The 17,238-nt window shown below is 28.8% G+C and overlaps 3 protein-coding genes and 1 long non-coding RNA gene across 4 annotated transcripts in view; 2 read left to right on the forward strand and 2 right to left on the reverse strand.

The window, feature by feature from the left end:
• Positions 1-17,238, reverse strand: part of LOC107073851 (uncharacterized) — a 64,442-nt gene that overhangs the window by 16,363 nt on the left and 30,841 nt on the right. The gene's annotated exons all lie outside the window — the stretch shown is intronic.
• On the forward strand, positions 5,907-7,798 carry crim (QVR superfamily protein crim). The gene is made up of 3 exons (XM_015317621.2): positions 5,907-6,395; positions 6,480-6,614; positions 6,715-7,798. The coding sequence occupies exons 1-3, from the start codon at positions 6,341-6,343 to the stop codon at positions 6,993-6,995; spliced, it is 471 nt and encodes a 156-aa protein (XP_015173107.1). The 5' UTR covers positions 5,907-6,340; the 3' UTR covers positions 6,996-7,798.
• On the forward strand, positions 11,390-12,681 carry LOC107064659 (protein lethal(2)essential for life). Its single transcript, XM_015317606.2, has one exon. The coding sequence runs from the start codon at positions 11,598-11,600 to the stop codon at positions 12,186-12,188; it is 591 nt and encodes a 196-aa protein (XP_015173092.1). The 5' UTR covers positions 11,390-11,597; the 3' UTR covers positions 12,189-12,681.
• LOC107064654 (protein lethal(2)essential for life) lies at positions 13,688-14,969 on the reverse strand. The gene is made up of 2 exons (XM_015317592.2): positions 14,237-14,969; positions 13,688-14,096 (listed from the first exon to the last, which is right to left on the reverse strand). Exons 1-2 carry the CDS (start codon positions 14,589-14,591, stop codon positions 13,846-13,848), a joined length of 606 nt encoding a protein of 201 aa, XP_015173078.2. The 5' UTR covers positions 14,592-14,969; the 3' UTR covers positions 13,688-13,845.

Genomic DNA, 17,238 nt, shown 5'->3' on the forward strand with positions numbered 1-17,238 from the left:
CCTCCTCCTCCTCCTTCATTTCTCGACTGATTTCACGTTGACCTCCGATCGGCAAAATAAGCGAGCCTTCTGTTATTTTCCGTGCGAGAAAAAGCGTACTGAAACGATCTAGCCCATGATCCTCTTATACCTTTACTCGGTCGACTTCCGGTTGAACCAGTAATTCAATCGACTGGTACCGAAAAATCGTGTCGGTAGAAAATATTTGATGATTCTTCTCCAATTAATTCTCTAATTAATCTTCCTTTATTTCCATTTTTATTTTGTTAACATGTTGACCACTTAAGTTGTCTTTTATTACATTGTCATATTTTTTGTTTTTTTTCTTATTATACCAATATTTATTTTTTATCTTATAAATACACGTGAGAACCATTCATTTATGAAATTATTAATAATATCGAACTATAGAAATTATTCTCATCTAAAATTGTTAAATTTAATTATTAAGAAAAATATATATATATATATGTATATATTTTTTTTTTAGTATAAAAAAAAGAACAATGAGAAATACCAATTAAGTACTTTGTGATAATAAAATTCTAACAAAATTTAAAAAGCTAATTCAATCTTTTTAAACCGTGAACCGCTCATACATAAAAATATTCATTTTTAATCTTTTGAATAGTTTGAAAAAGAAACAAGGGGGAAGAAAATTAAAAAATATATTGAAAATAAAGTTTGTAAAATTGAGTATCAGCTAGTGGTGACATCAACAGCATTCAATGTGTTAACAACAATCAATCGTAAATGCGTGCAAGAGACACGTGAATCGATCTCTCTCTCTCTCTCTCTCTCTCTCTCTCTCTCCCTCTAGTACTCTCTCTGTTCATGAAAATGTTACATCGGTGAGTTAACGTTGGAATCGTCTGAAAACAATTTCAGTCGTACGTAACAGGAAAAGTAGTGACGAACGTACGACTCGATGGCTCTAAAACTGTCAAAGGCAAGGATGACGTCGGGAACGAAGATAATTACCGACGCAATTAACATCCGGAATGTTTGCTCGCTCGGATTGGCAAACTAAAAACCATAACGATTAGAGAGAGTAAGAGAGAGAGAGAGAAAGAGAGAAAGAGAGAGTTTCAAGGGAGAGTGTCTATCCATCTATCTATCTATCTATCTATCTCTCTTTATCTCTCTCTCTCTCTTTATCTCTCTCGCAAACGCTTTCTCTCATCATTTCCATTTCGAGTCGTATTCGCGATCACTCGGATGCGTAATTAGATCATATCTCTCACTCTCACTCTCTCTCTCTTTCTAATTCACTCTTTCTCTAACACGTAAACGTGAACTATTTTTTATCATTTATTTTCACTTGTTCTTTTTTAACACCAAACGCGTTAATGTTCGAACAATGAAAGAAAAACAAAGAGAGAAAAAAAGAAAAAAAAAGATAAATTGAGTTTATTATTAACGTGAATTATTAAAAAAAAAGGGATGAATTCTGGTGAAAAACATAATTATTGTTACATCAACGATCTTCAAATAATTTTTTTGTAAATCATTCGAAAGATCTATCTGATAATTGTAGAAAAATATATGTTCTAGCACTGATATATAACTATTCAAATTTGATTAAGTGTACAAACGTTAATGGTACATTTGGAAAGTACCTTCATTTGGAGATTTTTAGTAAACGAAGAAACGTTAAAATATTTTTTAACTAGTATATAAAAAAGATTAAAAAAAAAAGATAGAGATAGAAAAACTATGTATTTATATTAATTACATTCGCACGATCCATATTTTATCATCCGTAAGTGAACGCAAATTTGAGTCAGAACGTTGATCACGAATATTTTAAGAGATCAGAAACTTGCAACCCCTTTTCTATGCTGAAAGAAACTACCCCCTTAATCGAGGATCTCTAAACGGACTAAAATATATTACACTTAAGTACAGAATATATACACATACCAACTTATTTAACATATTTTAACGATCTCAACGAAAAGCAAACTCATGTGAAAGAAAGAGAGAGAGAGAGAGAGAAAAAAACGATAAGATAGAAATACAGGCGCTAGCGTGTGTCTGTGTGTGTGTGCGTGTGTGTGTGTAAGATGTGTATCGTTTGAAGTTTTCCGTCAAAATTTCAAGGTAGGATCACGTAAAGCACACAAAAGCCGCATAGAAATTTGGCATCAAGCGACGATTTCGAAGACGATTACTTTGTGAAAAGGATGATGGGTGGGGTGTTAGTCCCTGATTCTTTTCTATATTTTTTTGAGCTTTTTTTCTTCTCCCTCTCTCTCTCTCTCTCTCTCTCTCTCTCTTTTCTCGTTTTCCTTTTTCACTCTCGACGTTAGCAAATACGATTACCGAAGAAACGCGTCAACACGTTATAGCCAGGTGACTCTCTCTCTCTCACACACACACACACTCTTTCTTTTTTCCCCGTATACACGAGTACGTTTATACGTATGTATATACGTTAGAAGAGGAAAAAAGAAAAGTGGAAGGGAAAAGCTTTTTCCCCCGTATAAATTTCCAAGGTAGTAGAAGACTCGTTCGTATTCGCGTCGTAGCTTATCGCACGAAGAGGCGCCTGCCAACGAGCCTGCAGCCCCTTCCCCTCCTCCTCCTCCTTCTCCCCCTTCTACCATTCTCCTAGTACACCGTGTAAAACGAAAAAACGCAAAAGTCTTATCGCGAGATCTCAAGATTCGAGTTTCCTTGTGTTTGTATTATATTATACATAGATATGTAAAAGAACATGCAAATGACGTGATACATCTATATATAATCCAACTTCATACTTTGATATGTATGTATAGTTTATGAGACCATAAAAATAAAAATATATGTATACATGATACATATACACGTGTAGATTTATTATTATATGCTCATATATTATAATATATGTGTGTGTGTGTGTGTGTGTATAATAGAATTTTTATTTAATGCTATTGATATGTTCATGATCGTATAATGTGATAGTATTTCATTTTACAATAATTTGTTTATTTTCTCATGTAATAATTATTTTTATTTTAGAATAATATGAATTGTTTTGTGATAATTACATTTTCACGAGTCACATTAAACGAACCGGTCATTTTGTTATAGTATTTATACGTAATGTAATGTATTTTTTCACCCTTCGGCTCGGGTGACAATATTTCGCGGGTCGGAATGCCATACTTTTCTCCCTAGGTGAGTAATATACTATTTCTCTTTTTTTTACAATTTTCCTTTTAATCATAAAGTCAGATAAATCTTTCGTATATCAAGGTCACCTTTAGTTCCATTGATGGGTCATCTTAATTCTCCTCCAACGAATACGAACGAATTCGACTGTGAGAATTAAAAAGAAAAAGAAAAAGAAAAAAATACCTGCTTTGAAGTTTGGTTGAAAACATGAGGAGGTTGGAAAGAAAGTGAAGGGAAAAAAAAATGTAAAAAAGAAAAAGAAAAAGAAAAAGAGAGAGAGAGAGAAATTAAAGTATCCTTCTCTTTTTTTTTTTTGTGTCTGTTCGTTGGGAAAATTCTAATCCAAGAGTCGTAGCCGCCGTTTGAAAAGCGTTTCTTCGCAGGGTGAGAACAAGGAAAACGTTTGACTTCCGCGAGAATAGCGTTTACTTTTGAATTTCTCTGATCTCTTTGGTCTATGAATAGAAAAGGAGAGAGAGAAAAAGAGAGAGAGAGAGAGAAAGAAAAAAGAAAAAAGAACGAGAAAAAGATAGAAAATATTTCGACGAGACACGAGGGTAAAGGTCATGAATACGATAAAGAAGAAAAAGGGGTGCTAGAGGAATAGAAGAAGATGACAAGGGGGAAGAGGTGGGTAGAAGCACACTTACCGATTGTTATCACCCCTGTAAATTAACATCTCGAATTAATTCGTTTCTCTCTGTAGCCAAAGGCAATATCACGAGAACTTCGTACATGATTAAATATATATATATGTAAACGTGATAGAAAAGAGAAAAATCCTTTTTCGGTTTCCTTTGACGTGTATATATTCTGTCTCCATCCTTCTTTTGCTTTCTCTCTTAATCTCTATCTCTCCCTCACTCTGTCTTTCTCCCTCTCTCTCTTTCTCTCTCTCTCTCTCTCTGTGTTCCTCTTTTGCTTTTCTTTTCCATAATTTTCCACTCGCTTCGTTCACTCGAATCATTACATCAAATTATTATGCATCTGAAAACTTGTTATTCTCACCGTAAAAGAAAAGAATAAAACCCATGGGGCTCGGTCAATTTTTCCCTTTGGAAAGAAAACTCGAGCTTCTCCTTAATATTTATATCTTTGCTTATTCTCTCTCTCTCTCTCTCTCTCTCTCTTTTTCTCTTTCTTTCTTTCTTTCTTTCTTTTGTGATAATTTTCTTAAATAAAAACAATGCAATCGTAAAGAATGAATGATCAGGTCTATATATGCAAAGATAAATACAACACAAATAATGAATTAATAAATAATATTTTTCATTCATAAGTCGATAAGTGAAAAACGTATTGTTTTAATAATAGTAATAAAAAAGATGCAATCGATAAAAGAGACGTAAAAACGAGATTGTATTCGCTGATTATCATGTTTTTCAAGATCGAAAATAGCTTCGAGTGAATCGAATCGAGCGAGGGTGTATGAAAGAAAGAAAGAATGATTCTTAATGCAAGAAAAAGAGAGAAAGCTTGGATTACGCTTCCTTCGTCCGATTTTCTTTGCTCGCTCGGCTCCTTCGTTAGCGGTTTTGAGGGTAAAGTGCCATGGAGTTAGCTAATTGGTTGAGCGCCTCGGGCTGCCACCGTGGGACTCCACAAGATATCCTCTTCTTCTTCTTCTTCTTCTTCTTCTTCTTCTTTTTCTTCGTCTTCTTCTTATTTCTCTTCTTTCTCTTTCCTTTTATTCTTTCATTTCTTCTTTCAAAGAGAGAGAGAGAGAGAAAAGCTTTAAGTTCATATCTAATATCTCAAAAGCTTTTCAAGCTACGTTATAGGTACACTAAAGAAGCAGGCATAACTGTATGTATAATACATATACATACATACATATATATATATAGATAGATAGATAGATAGATAGATACTACTTTTATCCAAGATAACGAAATTGAGTTTTCAGTGATCGAAGCTAAAATGTAGAAAGAGTAAGACAAAAAGTAAAGAAAAAAAGGAAAAAAAAGAAGAGGGAAACCGTTTCAAAAGAGAATATCTCTAAAGTTTTCGTCTCCACCTATTTATCCATCTACTTATCTAGAGTTATCTAACTTAAGAAAGAAAGGAAAAGACAAAATTAAAAATCTATAGTATCTTCTTAAATATTTTTCTTTTCTAATTTTCTTTTTTTCTCTTTTCAAATTCTCTTGCGAGTCATCAATTAATTTATCCTTTTAATTAACACAGCGAAAGATTATCGTGAACAACAATTTTTTTTGTACTTTGTAAGAAATTATCCTTTTAAAAAGCGGCTCTTTAAAAATTAAATAGCCTTTCTGTTTAAATCGAATTGTTTTGAATTTAAATACTATGTTTTTAGTAGCTAAGGTAGAAATCTACTATTATCGATAGTTGTTGATATAATAAATAAAGTTCTAGTAGCAAAGAATACAGAATACTTCTATAGAGATAGAATTTTTTTAGGTTATTAATAATTACAGATCCCTGTTTTTGTAATCGTCGATAATAAATTATTATATGTTCACGTATTAGGAATTTATGGATAAATGTCACTAGAACATTATACTCTCAACCGTTACATTCAACCTCGAACTTAGTTGGTGTGGTTCCCGTATAGGGAGAAAAGGCGCTAGTGTATCACGTCGCATGTATCGCTGCAGTAGTATATTTTTTGATAGTTTGTACCTCCGTGGTTTGTACTGTCATCGCGTTGCGTTAAGTACCTACTATCGCCCACTGGTGGTCCCGATGCTAACTAAGATGATCTTTTTACACGAAAAATGGTCTTGCGATGTTCTATATAATTGTATATTCTTTGATAAAACACCAAGTTACATTTAAATGTTATGATTTCCTGCTTACTTCTATGCTCAATAAATTTTCATATCACAAATTTACTTTGATTAATCATTATCAATAATATAAATTATCCTATAATAATAAATTATGACTCATCTAGTTAAGAAATATTTCTAAATGAAGCATTGTGATTGGCTCAAATACTTATGCCACCTGTTCTTCATATGAAAAACTAATTACCAAACTCATGTTTCATTAAAACTACGCGTGTGTTGAATAACAGAAGAGAATTTTATTGTGTTTATATATATATATATATTTTATTAAATTTAAAAGAACAAATAATAATAATAATAACAATATTTTAAACAATATTGTTAATATTTGCAATTAGTGACAACAAGTGTATGAACTCGTTAACATGGAAAAGAAAATTGTATTATCTATTTTTCTACTAAGTATACTAATCAGTAAAGGTAAGGTGTGGTCTTATGGATTAGTTCTAATTGACAATTCTATATTTATTAAACATTATTTAATAAATAATATTATTATTTTAGGGGAAAGTCTTCTTTGTTATAGATGCAACAGTAATCATCCAGGGTGTGGCACTCCATTAAATTGGTTGTGGTACTGGGGAGAATCTTGTCCAGAGTACGATGACAAATGCGTTAAAATAATTGAAAGAAAAGGGGGTAATACTACTAATTCCTATAATAAATCAATCATTTAAAAATATGTTCTTTTTATTGTTAAATATAAAATTTAATATTGTAAATTTATAAAATTGTGTAGCTCAGACCATCATTACAAGAGAATGCTTGAGTTCAGTACGCAGCTTCAGAACAGATATACCAGCTGATCGTTATGAAGGATGTCGTCCTGCTGCAAAAGATGTTCGTCTAGGACATTACGTTAATAATAGTATTCATCAGCTAGATATCCATAGAGATTATTACGATGAAGTAACATGGTGTTTCTGTTATTTTGATAACAGATGCAACAGTGCAACTAATTTTAATATTTCTATCATTTTGTTAGTTGTTTCTAGTATTATAGGATATTTTGCAACATAATGTTAGGAATCAATCATCATAGATTGTTCAAGTTATACAAAATTCTTTTTCTATTAATTTTCAAATATTCAGATCTGAACGCATTTATTTTGACGAATATAAAATTATTTGTTCATGCTTTTAAAATGATTAGTTTTATAAAACAATGCAACTGAAGTGTTCTTATGTGTGCCGTGCAAAAAATATTTTATAGATTTTTATTGCCAAGCGTTATCACGCTAAAATACCAATTTAAGAGTACAACAAAGTAATCATTAAATATTTAGTTAAAGTCATATACATACGTCTTTAGAGAAAGATTTTAAATCTAATAATTGCACAGAAATGTTTAACTCGATTAATCCGTCCATAAATAAGCAATTAATAGTTACAATGTATTAATACTTTTATATTTAAAAAGATGTTTTTTATTATTTTGGTTAGAATGTTATGTTAATAACCCCTTGCATTATAATAACGTATAAGATTCATGATACGTTTTGAAGCCTAAGTATAAAAAACACGAATCCTACACATGACAAACATAAGAAGCATAAAATGTAGCAATAACTTTAGCATGCAACTCAACTTGTTAAATTGTAATGCAAGGGGTTATATTTACTATGAGAGTAAGATAAAGTTTGATATTGTTAATAACAATTATATAGAGCGGTAATGTTACCAAGTTAATTTTTAAAAGAAAAAAGAAAATGTTTTAATATCGCATGAATTGATCAAAAAAATTAGTATTACTTTTATATAATGTTAGTGACTTTTCTTTAAACTTATATATATATATATATATATATATATATATATATATATATATATATATATATATATATATATATATATATATTTGTATATTTAATATACTTTGTATATTCGATGTACAATTATCCGTCCATAAAGAAAATATATTTATACTTTATATTTATAACAAATTACCATGGTTGTAATTTATATGAAATAATTTTTCAATATTCCTACCATAGTTAGTTAAAGATCCACAGACTTTCAACTTTATACAAATAGTAAAAACAATTTAATTATAAGAAGAAAATCTTCTATTTAATTGATAAAAGAGAATCACCGCGTCCTATGGACAAACCTTAGATCAGTCATCAATGGCCAAAATTTTTATTTTTTCTACAGTTCAAAAGAGACATTTAATTTATAAATAAGAATGAAAACAAATTTATAGACCAAAAAAAATATAACTTTTATTATATAAAATATCTAAACATTTCTTAAATTATAGAATTCTATCTTATAGAGAAAATAGAACAATAATTAATTATGTAGACTTAACATTTTAACATCTGCACATATGTTCAAGATTCTATCTTTTAACTGTGACATTTGTCCAATAGTTTTCATGTGACACCAACATAGTGTCAATGGACGGCATAGTAATAATATATAATAATATTTAATTGCAAATTTATATAGAGACTAGTTTTGAATATTCTTCAACAATCTTATTTTGTTTTGTCTATTGCATTAAATTCAGGACCTGAAGTCTATTTAATTTTCATCAGTTTCATCATCTTCCATCGCGACTTAAGTTTTTTTATAATTTCAATGTTAACAATTCTTTTATATACCATTTCAGGTACAGTGATAGTAAGAACTCCATTAGTTGAGAAAGTAGAGTTTACTCAATCCATATTGCATGTCTCAGGAAACATGTACCTCTTTTCAAATCATTTAACTTTGCAACCATCTTTGTGTTTACCTATGATGGTAACTTTCCTCACAGTTACTATTATATGTAGGTTCTCTGGCTTAAATTTTTGAGCATTTAAATTTATTTTGTACTTATTTTTAAACTTTCTCATCATTGGTGAATATAACGTTGATTTATGATACATAATTCTAACTAATGAATGATAATGATTGATGTTGATTTTAAATAAACATTAAAAATAATCCAAACTCTCAAATCAATTTAAAAATAGTATTGGTAATAAAAAAAATAAGCTACTTATTGACTTGTTATTAATTGTTATTCAACGATTATCGAATAACGTATTTTTATCCTGTCTTCTTTGTTTGTTTTCATTTTTAACATATAATAATTAATTGTTTTGAATGAATTTGAAATCAATAATCAATTCTATTTCTTATTAATTTCTAACCTAATTATTCTTTTTTATTAAACTTGTAGAAGATTCTCGTTTAAAATATTCCAGACGTAATATCTTTCAAAATTTTGTTTACTATTTACATATTAACACGTGTATACGAAGATTTATTATTGGAATGCCGATTTGAGAGTGGGGTTAATAGTTTGACCAATAGAATGTGAGTTAGTAGACGCCTTCAAGAAACACGCCGAACCTTCTTGAATTTGCTAGAAATGGCGGGAAATTTCGTATCGATCGTTAGCGTGTTCATTTGAAATAAAATATCATCTTAATCTAGAATATTCGATATATCGTATTTTTTGATTTATCTCATCTTATGATTCATCAAATACTTAGAATTATGTTTTTTGGAATATAGAAATGCCGGCTTGAAAGTGGAATTAATAATTTGACTAATAAGACGTGAGTTAGTATACGCCTTCTAGAAACACGCCGAACCTTCTTGAATTTGCTAGAAATGGCGGGAAATTTCGTATCGATCGTTAGCTTGTTCATTTGAAATAAAATATCATTTTAATCTAGAATATTCGATATATCGTATTTTTTGATTTATCTCATCTTATGATTCATCAAATACTTAGAATTATGTTCTTTGATATTAATAAATCATTCATGCAGTATTAATAAACGTTTCTAAAAATGAAATTAAAAGTCACGAAGAATTGCGTGAGAACGTTTGATTTTGTGCCAGAATTTATTTGTTACATAATCAAGAAAAATTCTAATGCACTTGCAGAAGAACATTTGTACTTCTTACAACGATGTAATAAAATAAATTATTATTACGACGAAATTTACTTTTTGTTTTTTTTTTTTTGTTAAATGTATAGAAGGAAAATACAAACACACAAAAAGGACACTACCTGATGTGTGTAAAACCGGTTTCATTTTGAGATGAAATCGATCGAAAGGAATCTTTTTTATTAAATGTGTAGAATAACTTCGAGAGAACTAGTTCAAGAACGAAATAAAAATATTATGACGGTTATTATGCGAAAACCGATGCCTTTAATCAAAAAGTAAACATGCGAAAGCTATTCCCTTTTTATTTCTTTCGACGATTATCAATGAAAATAAAATAGAATTTATTAGATATTAGATCGATTTGCAAAATGTAGAGACATTCTTTGCAAATTGTGGAAATCCCAAAAGGTTTTTAATAGAAAATCAATAGACACTGTAGTACACATTGAATTAAAGGTTAAAGACCTCGAGCGTAATTTTATAAAAAGATCACGAATTCTCGACGTTTATTTTCAAAGGTTTCGTTTGAAAATCATTTAAACATTATTTTATTATTTATAATAATTAAATGAATCATGAAATTGTAAAAAATAGCACATTAAATTATAAATTATAAATCTTGAACGTATTTTCAACATCATTTTTCAAAGTTTCAATAAAATTATTTGATAATTATGTAATTGTTTAATTCTTTATAAATATGAAAACAAATAAGATTCTAAATTTGTAGTATCGACGTATACATAAAAAGATTTCATTTTTTATTTCAAGCCATTTTAAATATAAAAAAAAAAGTAAATTTTCTTTTTACGTCAAATTGTATTGTTGATATTTAAATCATAATTGCAATGTCATCGATTAAAATTAAAGTTTTAATTTTTTGCTTGTCATTTCAGGCCTACAATATGAAAACATAATTGAAATTAATAATAATTCTCCCTTTCATGTGTCTTTAAAAATGTTTTGTATAAAAAAAAAAATCCGTGAGAAAAAACGATAAGGTAATATGAGACATTTGGATAAAAATAATCGTAGTATCTGGTAAATTCAATATCGAGAACTTTCTGACATATTAAATAACCTCAATAATTTTCGTCTTCAAAATTCAAAAAAAAAAAAAAAAGAAAACAAATATATGTACAATATCAAAATTCGAAAAGAAAAGAAAAGAGAAAAGACAATTTGTGAATTCAATTCGACCTTTTAGTGAAGGAACGGTTGAGAATGAACGTACGTTTGCGTTTAGAAGAGATCGAAAGTTCTAGTTTCTTTCTCATTGTCAGAAAATAAACGAAAACAAGATTATATACAGAAATATAATTTGAAATAATTAAAGAAAATAATCGAAAAGGATCGATAAAATAATACAATAAATAAAATCTATAGGGTTTAGAAAAACATAGAAGGTCCAGAGAAATACACACAGAGAAAGAGAGAAACACATCAATGAAAACGCGTCGGCGCTATCTCCTTTCCCGAAGCTTCGTGAATGTTCGTTGGGAGAACGACGATCAATATAAAGCCGGCAGCGTGCAGGCAGATGTCAGTTTAAGCCGAACAAGCTTCGAGTGAATACGTACTAAAGCGAACTTACCAAGCGAATTCATAAAGCGAGTATAACAAAGTCATCTAAGAACAACGAAATAAAAGAAGAAGAAGATACAAGAAGGAGAAGAAATATAACAATTTTCTTGATTGAAAGAATATTACAAAAGTAAATTTTGTAAACATGTCGCTTTTACCACTTCTTTTCTCCGACTGGTGGGAGGATTTGGAAAGACCACATCGTCTTTTGGATCAAAATTTTGGCCTGGCATTGACACCCGATCAACTGGTTGCTATTCCAAGCAGAATGGAATTGCTCAGACCGAGAGAAAGATGCCCGATGGGTTATTATCGTCCATGGGCTGAAATGATTCGTCAGAAAGATAACGGATCGTCGGTTGTTAAGGCTGATAAAGACAAATTTCAAGTTGTCTTGGACGTTCAACAATTCCAACCGAACGAGATTGACGTTAAAGTTGTTGACAGATTTGTCGTAGTCACGGCTAAACACGAAGAGAAACGTGACGAGCACGGATGGATCTCGAGACAATTTGTTCGGAAGTATATGATTCCAGAACAATGCGAGATCGATGAAGTTACATCGAAGTTATCTTCTGATGGTGTTCTGACTATTACTGCACCAAGAAAGGAACAACCCAAGGTGGAGAATGAAAGAACCATCAAGATCGAACATACTGGAAGACCTGCAGTCCAGTCCCAGAAGGCTCAGAAGAAACAGGATGAGGTAGAGGACAAAGAGGACGAAAAGAAGTAAACGTACTTTCTTCTCTTAAAGAAGTAAAATCAGAGAGAGAATATTGGACTAATATTAACATTTTTTTATGTACTTTTCCTTGATCGTTCTTCTCTTAATAATTTTTGCTTTAACATTTCATAATTAATGATAGTTCCTCATATATTATATATCTCATTAGAGTTAAGATAATATTATACACACGATAAATACACTTTATTATAACTGCTACATTTGAAATACTGGTATATGTAGTATTGTAGGACAAATTATTGTATACACAATATCTATCCAATACAATGTAATTCGCTCACTTATATTAGGACAATGTCAGCAGTTAAATAAACCAAATATTTCATCTCTTAATATTGATATTTAAGAGCCTACGACTATAAGTGTGTATGGATATTCTTTTTTTCTTCGTAATGTTCTTTATAACAAAGAATATTGTAAACATATTTAAAATATTATTTCTTTTTATAATTTAATAAATACACGTCTTTTATTGCCTTAATTCAAGTTTTGTCAATTTTCGTTACCCTTTCCCTCGAAATAAAATTTCAAAGATACAATTCATTAATTTTATAATTAATTTTATTTTTCAATTTGTATTTTTCTTATTTTCTATTTTTCTATGTTTAATTAAATCTATTTAATTATTTGTAATTATTTGAATTTGTTCATTTTCACACACATTGATTCTTTAATAAAAATATATTGTGCATGAAAAAATATTTAGCTAAAAGGCTTAAAAAAGATTTAGAAAATTCAAAATTATTTGCCTTTCAAATATATATTTAACATCAAAACAAAATTTAGTATAGAGAATATAAATGAGTGTGTTTGCGTTGCCGTTGGTAACAAACGATACGGCGTAAACAGTGACGGTAGCAGATCAAAATAACACCTTCATTTGTACACAGTCTTTTGGTATTTTTAGTTTTGCCAGCATCTAAACATAGCTTGAAATAATTTAACTCATAACTTAATAATACGAATAAAAATAAAAATAAAGTAAAATTCAATTTTTAATAAAATATTACAATACAAAGTAAAATCTTTGATCGTATGAAAGCAAACTTTTGCAATTTTGTTTATAATATTTTTTAATTGCATAAGAGTATAATTTGTACGTCTTCTTTTTTTGTTTTACAGAGAAGTTACATAAAAAGTATCTGATTACATAATCAACAATTTCAAAGTCGAATTACTGTTCGAAATAAAAAATTATTTTCGAATAACAAAACCAATTATTTCTTTTTTTTTTTCTATTACAATTGAATTCGAATATCAGTTGCAATCATCAGCAATTTCTATCATTCTTGCAACGTAATCTTATTTCATAAGTCATAAAATTTCATAATTAGATGTTTACGTAGGTTTGAAGTAATTTTAAAGCAATTATAGCACGATCATCTTACTATTTAATCGATTGTATCAATTATCTGCATAATTGGTAGATACGAGAAGGATTTGTTTTATGCAATAAGTCGATTTCAAATTGATAACAAATTTGTATGTATTATTAAAAATATTTATTTAAAATACAGGTACTAAAAAGTATTATAACTAATATATAAATCATTAATAAAAAAAAAATAATGTACAAATATAATACAAAAAGGAACGAATGATAGTGATTGTAGGATACAACACTAATTAATTAATATTTTTTTGTTCATTGTTTAATAGCAGACTTCTTCTTCTCTTCATTTTCCAAAGCTGGTTTTCCAGTATGTTCGATTTTAATAACTCGTTCCTTCTTTTCTTCAATAGCCTCTGGTTTCCTAGGTGCTGTTATCGTGAGGACACCATCGGATGATAAGGAACTTGTTGCTTTTTCAGGATCACATTGGTCGGGTATTAAATATTTTCGAACGAACTGTCTCGAAATGATACCGTGTTCATCTTCTTTTTCTTCATGTTTGCCTGTTTAATAATATCAAAAATAATCGTAAAATGAATCAAATTAAAAATAAAGATACATTTAATCATGTAATTAAATTTAATTTTTGAAAACATTGATATATTAGCATTTGAATTAAAATGAATGACACCGTGATTCTTACCTTCAACGATGATGTAATTATCGACAATTTTGACGTTAATTTCATCAGGCTTAAAATGTTGAACATCCAAAGTCACGTGAAATTTATCCTTGTCATTTTTAACGACAGACCAACCACCGGTATCTTCGTCACGTAAGAGATCAGCCCATGGTCGATAATAGTTGTAAAATGATGATGGTGATGCTAATAGCGGTGACCATCTTCTATCCTCCAATCTTTCTAACACGGATGGTTGCAAAAATTCTTCTGGATTGATTCCCATACCAAAACGTTGACCCCTCAATCTATGTGGTTGTTCCAACGTTTCCCACCAATGTGAAAATAATCTTGGTATTAGAGACATTCTTATTCTCATCTATGTTTTTATTCAAAATGTTTCCTTTTTTTTTTTTTTTTCGAATTTTAAAATCTTTCAACACTGCTTCGATACTTCGATTTTTGCTTATAAAGTTTATTCGTTGTCAGTTGCACGTTTACTGAGTCTAGGCGTCTTGGTGGCGCGCTTTTATATCCGCTCGAAATGAGGTGACGCACAGAAAGAGTATTCGAGTCTTCTATCGAAATTTCGAGACAACATACTCGTATGTCTTTTTCGATCGGAATTTCTAGAACGTATCGAAACAATTTTTTTCTTTTTTTTTTTGTATTTTTGATGTACATCATTGACGAGGCTTGTTTGTTTAATGATTTTCAAGGTATGTTCATTAATAAAAATGTTTCAAGGTTTCATAATTGTTCAGAATATTTGCTTGATATATAAAAAAATATTCTTTTCTCATTTTTTTTTTTTTTTTTAAATTAATGTCAATACAGAATTCGTTTGCTTCATTATTTTTCTACATTTGATTGCTTAGAAACATTATTATACGTTTTTTAAATGAAATTTTGTAATTTTTGTTTAACATGATATTAGATTCTGTAGATTTTTTTTTTTTTAACGAATATTTAAAATTTTGTATTGTAAATATAAATAATTAGAAAATGAACGTAATCATATCTTCTTACGTGTCGTTACATTAATAAAACGTGTTTCAAGTTTTTAAAATAGAATGCCAACGTAAGAGAAAATGTTGAAGTGCATCGGCCGTGCACGTATCATTTTCAAATACACGACAATACATAAGCAATGGATATGCATAAATACATACGATATCAAAATTAATAATTAATTAGATTCATTAATACAACATCGGAAAGTGTAATGTAAATTTTTAGCAAAAAAAAAATAAACACAATTTAACAGAGAAACAATAATTTTCATGAAAGTTCTTCCAACATTCTCGTTTCTGATTAGATAAACGTACGGTATAAACAACGTTTGTTATCAATTCATATTTGACGTATTAAAAATAAATAATAAAAAGTTGCAACATATTTCTGTAATTATTTAATATTAATTTCCATTAACAAATCATATTTTTTATTTAAATTTTCTTACAGATATTGCTATCTTGATTTTTATTTATTTTTATGATAAAAATATATTTAAAAAAATAAAAAAAAAGATATAATTAATTTCAAAAATTTTCTCACGTATAGGAATAGCTTCGAATAAATTGTTCTTATTGTTTATACAAACAAATACAATTTATTTTTAGAATAAGAAAGATTGAAAAAAAAATAAATAAATAAAGCATGATGCAATTTCTTTTCTACAAATTCACACGTATTCTTTTTTTTTTTTTTTTTTTTTTAATAAACTTTCATATTATTTATATAAGCAAACGTATTGAAATCGCAATTTGAAAATTGATAGTAGGCGGTGGCCAGACGGAAAGTTTGCATTGCATCGACGCATTCGTCCATGTGTTATGTCTCGAAGCTTCAAAGAGTACGTTGACCGTTGTTGCATCTTTATTCTTTCTTACTCTCGATCATTCTCGACTTCTTCTTCTTCTTCTTCTTTTCTCCCTCTCTTCTTTCTCAACCGATCATTTTATAAAACGAGACTCGTCTCTTCAACGAAACGTACCAATGATTTCTCACGATTGACGTTACTGCACGCATGCCCTTGACCTTTAAAAACTTACTTCTATATAATTTTGTTCAAATAAATAAGAATTTGTTAAATTTTTTATTGAAATTTAATACGTAACGTTTGTTTTTGTTTGTCTACTTTAATAATTGATATAATTAAAAATTCTTTTTTTTTCTTTTTAAGATAATTTTATATGTTAATTATTATTATGTCAATTTTGTTTATATAGAATATGTAAATTAAATGAACTCGATGTTAAATAGGTTGAATTAATATTAATGTTATTTACAACAGTAAAGTGCAAGAAAAAGATAATTTAACATTGTAAATGGAAGAAGAAAAAGAAATAAAATAAGTTTTTATATACATATGTGAAGTCTCGAATTGTCGAGATTTCTCGAATATTTGATATGTAAACGAAAGAGAACGTTCTCGAGACAATACACATGTTAAGTATTTATATATGCGTTATTTATGAATTTGGAATAATTCAAAGAATGGGTTCAGACGATTAGAAGATTAGAATGTTTACTTCGAACAATTTCAAAGGCGGTCTTTACAGAATGTATAAATAATTTTATTGTTTTAGCGAATTTCGAAGTTTGTTCATTCAAAATAATGAAACTTGTGATTATATTTTATAAAAATTATCATTGATTCTTTTTTGTAGTTATAATTATCACAAATATTTTAATAATTTATTTTTATAATTTATAAAATAGAACTTGTTTTTTTTTTCTTGTATTTAAATGCAATTTTTCTAAAAACAAAAAGTCCTTTGATTTGTTTATACATATGTTTATATATATTTTCTTTTTCTGCAAATCACGAAGAAAGCCTTTTCCTCGTAATGATTTATTAGATTATATTATCATTAATATATTATTAGACATACTAATAATAAGACACGTCAGTGCTTGTTTGAAATTACGTGTTATATATATATATGTATATATCAAAACGAAAGCCACGTAATAACCTTTCGAATCGATAACATCTAAATGATTTTGGCCACGTAAAGAAA

Source organism: Polistes dominula, unplaced genomic scaffold (assembly GCF_049000335.1).
Source record: "Polistes dominula isolate Pdom_NZ unplaced genomic scaffold, Pdom_raw_medaka contig_373, whole genome shotgun sequence".
Classification (NCBI taxonomy): Eukaryota; Metazoa; Arthropoda; class Insecta; order Hymenoptera; family Vespidae; genus Polistes; species Polistes dominula.

Coding starts and splice junctions, on each gene's coding strand:
- crim (XM_015317621.2), top strand. CDS start 6,341: ATGGAAAAGAAAATTGTATTATCTATTTTTCTACTAAGTATACTAATC. Junction 6,396..6,479: donor AAGTATACTAATCAGTAAAG/GTAAGGTGTGGT, acceptor TTATTATTTTAG/GGGAAAGTCTTCTTTGTTAT. Junction 6,615..6,714: donor AATAATTGAAAGAAAAGGGG/GTAATACTACTA, acceptor AAAATTGTGTAG/CTCAGACCATCATTACAAGA.
- LOC107064659 (XM_015317606.2), top strand. CDS start 11,598: ATGTCGCTTTTACCACTTCTTTTCTCCGACTGGTGGGAGGATTTGGAA.
- LOC107064654 (XM_015317592.2), bottom strand. CDS start 14,591: ATGAGAATAAGAATGTCTCTAATACCAAGATTATTTTCACATTGGTGG. Junction 14,097..14,236: donor TAATTACATCATCGTTGAAG/GTAAGAATCACG, acceptor ATTATTAAACAG/GCAAACATGAAGAAAAAGAA.